General features: G+C 43.5%; 1 protein-coding gene across 1 annotated transcript; it reads right to left on the bottom strand.

The window, feature by feature from the left end:
* Positions 1 to 215: 215 nt before the first annotated feature.
* Positions 216 to 1,418, bottom strand: LOC110919184 (glycine-rich cell wall structural protein 1). The gene has a single exon (XM_022163461.1). The coding sequence runs from the start codon at positions 1,416 to 1,418 to the stop codon at positions 216 to 218; it is 1,203 nt and encodes a 400-aa protein (XP_022019153.1).
* Positions 1,419 to 2,705: the final 1,287 nt, after the last annotated feature.

Raw genomic sequence — 2,705 nt, 5'->3', positions numbered from 1 at the left:
TTAATTACTATAAATCCAAATATGTAATAAAAATTTTATTGATTGTAATAGATTATATATGATGTAGAAGATAGAATAATTATGATATATGTTTTATATAAAGATGGAGTAAACATAGCACAAAAACCTTATGGTTTTATACATTAATAACGGAATAACTTTAACAAGATAAATGACGCAATTACAACATATAAATACTTTATTTAACTTCAACATTAGAAGCCACCACCAACTCCTCCACCTGCTCCACCACCAGCGCCAAAACCACCACCTTTACCTACTCCTCCGCCACCTCCACTACCGCCTCCTATTCCTCCTCCTGCCCCGAATCCTCCACCACTACCTAAACCACCACCTCCTCCACTTCCTCCACCTACACCACCACCAGCTCCGAAACCCCCTCCACTCCCTGAACCTCCTCCTAAACCGCCACCTCCACCACTTCCGCCACCAACACCACCACCGGCACCACCACCCACTCCTCCTCCAGTTCCAAACCCGCCTCCACTTCCAGAGCCTCCCCCTACTCCACCGCCTCCACCACTACCACCACCAATGCCGCCACCACCTCCGACACCACCACCCACTCCTCCTCCTTTACCAAACCCACCACCACTTCCTGAACCTCCCCCTACACCACCGCCTCCACCACTACCACCGCCAATGCCGCCACCACCACCCACTCCTCCCCCTTTACCAAACCCACCACCACTTCCTGAACCCCCCCCTACACCACCGCCTCCACCACTACCACCGCCAATGCCACCACCACCTCCAACACCACCACCCACTCCTCCTCCTTTACCAAACCCACCACCACTTCCTGAACCTCCCCCTACACCACCGCCTCCACCACTACCACCGCCAATGCCACCACCACCTCCAACACCACCACCTACTCCTCCCCCTTTACCAAACCCACCACCACTTCCAGAGCCTCCCCCTACACCACTTCCACCGCCAATGCCACCACCGACTCCTCCACCCTTACCAAACCCGCCACCACTTCCAGAGCCTCCCCCTACACCACCGCCTCCTCCAACACCACCACCCACTCCTCCCCCTTTACCAAACCCGCCACCACTTCCTGCACCTCCCCCTACACCACCGCCTCCACCACTACCACCCCCAAAACCACCGCCAATGCCACCACCACCACCAACTCCTCCCCCACCTCCAACCCCGCCGCCACCTCCTGAACCTCCCCCTAACCCTCCACCACCACCCCCTCCAAACCCACCACCCCCACCAAGACCACCAGTTTTTTGACTACCACAACCTTTCCGTCCAAATCCACATTCATTACCAACCCACCTATCCTTCTCAACACTCTGATCTCCAAGAGAAATTACACTCAATTGAGACCCAATGGCGATCAAAAGAATAACCATGCACACCCATTTATGTGAACACCCCATATTTGTCTTATCACTCAACTTATGATCGCATGCATATATTCATGCAAAAAGATAGCGTTATATAGTGTGATGTTGAACAATTCTTAAAGCGCGATTTACAAGCATAGGCTAAAACTAAAGTGGCATTTGCATTTGCATGCATGAGTAATTAATGCAAATGTCCGCGTTAAACCGTTGGGCGATAAATCAATTGTAGTGTTGACCTTTTTAACCATCATAGTCAAAGATGAGGCTTATGCTTCCGACATATAATCAATAAAGCACGTTCTTGTATCAACTATTTCACATGAAATTAGTTTCCACGTTATAATAATAGTGTTAACTAAGAAGTGAATAATATTATTTATTTATGTGGAGTTGTTTTTGGAGTAGTATGTTTTGATTCGTTACTTAAGTAAATTAACCACTTTGTCACCTCTAATTCTTATTGATATATATCCTTTTTGACTTTGTTTATTTGGGTGTTTTTATGGGTAAAACTAATTAAGAATTGAATCGAAGTCATTTTATATTATAATAGGGAATTTTAAATCAAGAGGGTCAAGCAAGATGGTTTACTTGATTAGATTATTTCTCTATCTTTGTTTTTTTTTTTTTTTTTTTTTTTTCTAGTCGTAATCTGTAAATTTCGGTGGACAGAGTGGATTAAAACCTCAATTATGTCTATAAAACGACTAATCTCAACCTGTGTTTGTTTCGATTAGAATTTGTTTTGACGTAGACCAAATTATTACTTTTTAGAACAACCCATTTTGAAGTCTTGACCCGAATAGTTTAAACATGTCACCCAACCTGACTCGTCTGAGTTTCTTGAAACCACTAGGCGGCGACATTAGCCACCATAAAAATTATAATGTGTGAACTTATTTCAATACTTTTTTTAAGCAACTAATCTTAGTGTGTCTCTATTTTATATAAAATTTGTTCTGACCCGAACCTATTTATTAGTTTTTCAAAACATGTTTTGACGTGAACTCGTTTTGTTCAGAACCTGTTTTGACCTAAAACCATCTTAACATGTCACCCAATCCGATTCGTGCAAATTTTTGGAACCATCATCATCCCAATCACCATCGAGTGATGGGTTAGGAACAATAAACATAAACGAGTGATTTTGGACTTTTGAAGAAAGGTGATGAATTATATGTATTACCTTTCAATCACCAATTTAAACGAAGAATAAAGTGTGAAAATACATAGTCTTGTCTTCATCAATTTCAACCCCTCGGATTCGCTGTTTGTGTATCAACAATGCTAGGCTAGGCTTTTTCCACACATTTTGACTGT

Source organism: Helianthus annuus, chromosome 16 (genome assembly GCF_002127325.2).
Source record: "Helianthus annuus cultivar XRQ/B chromosome 16, HanXRQr2.0-SUNRISE, whole genome shotgun sequence".
Taxonomy (NCBI): Eukaryota; Viridiplantae; Streptophyta; class Magnoliopsida; order Asterales; family Asteraceae; genus Helianthus; species Helianthus annuus.
Note: the sequence above shows the minus strand (reverse complement) of the source record. Positions and strands in the feature narration are given on the sequence as shown.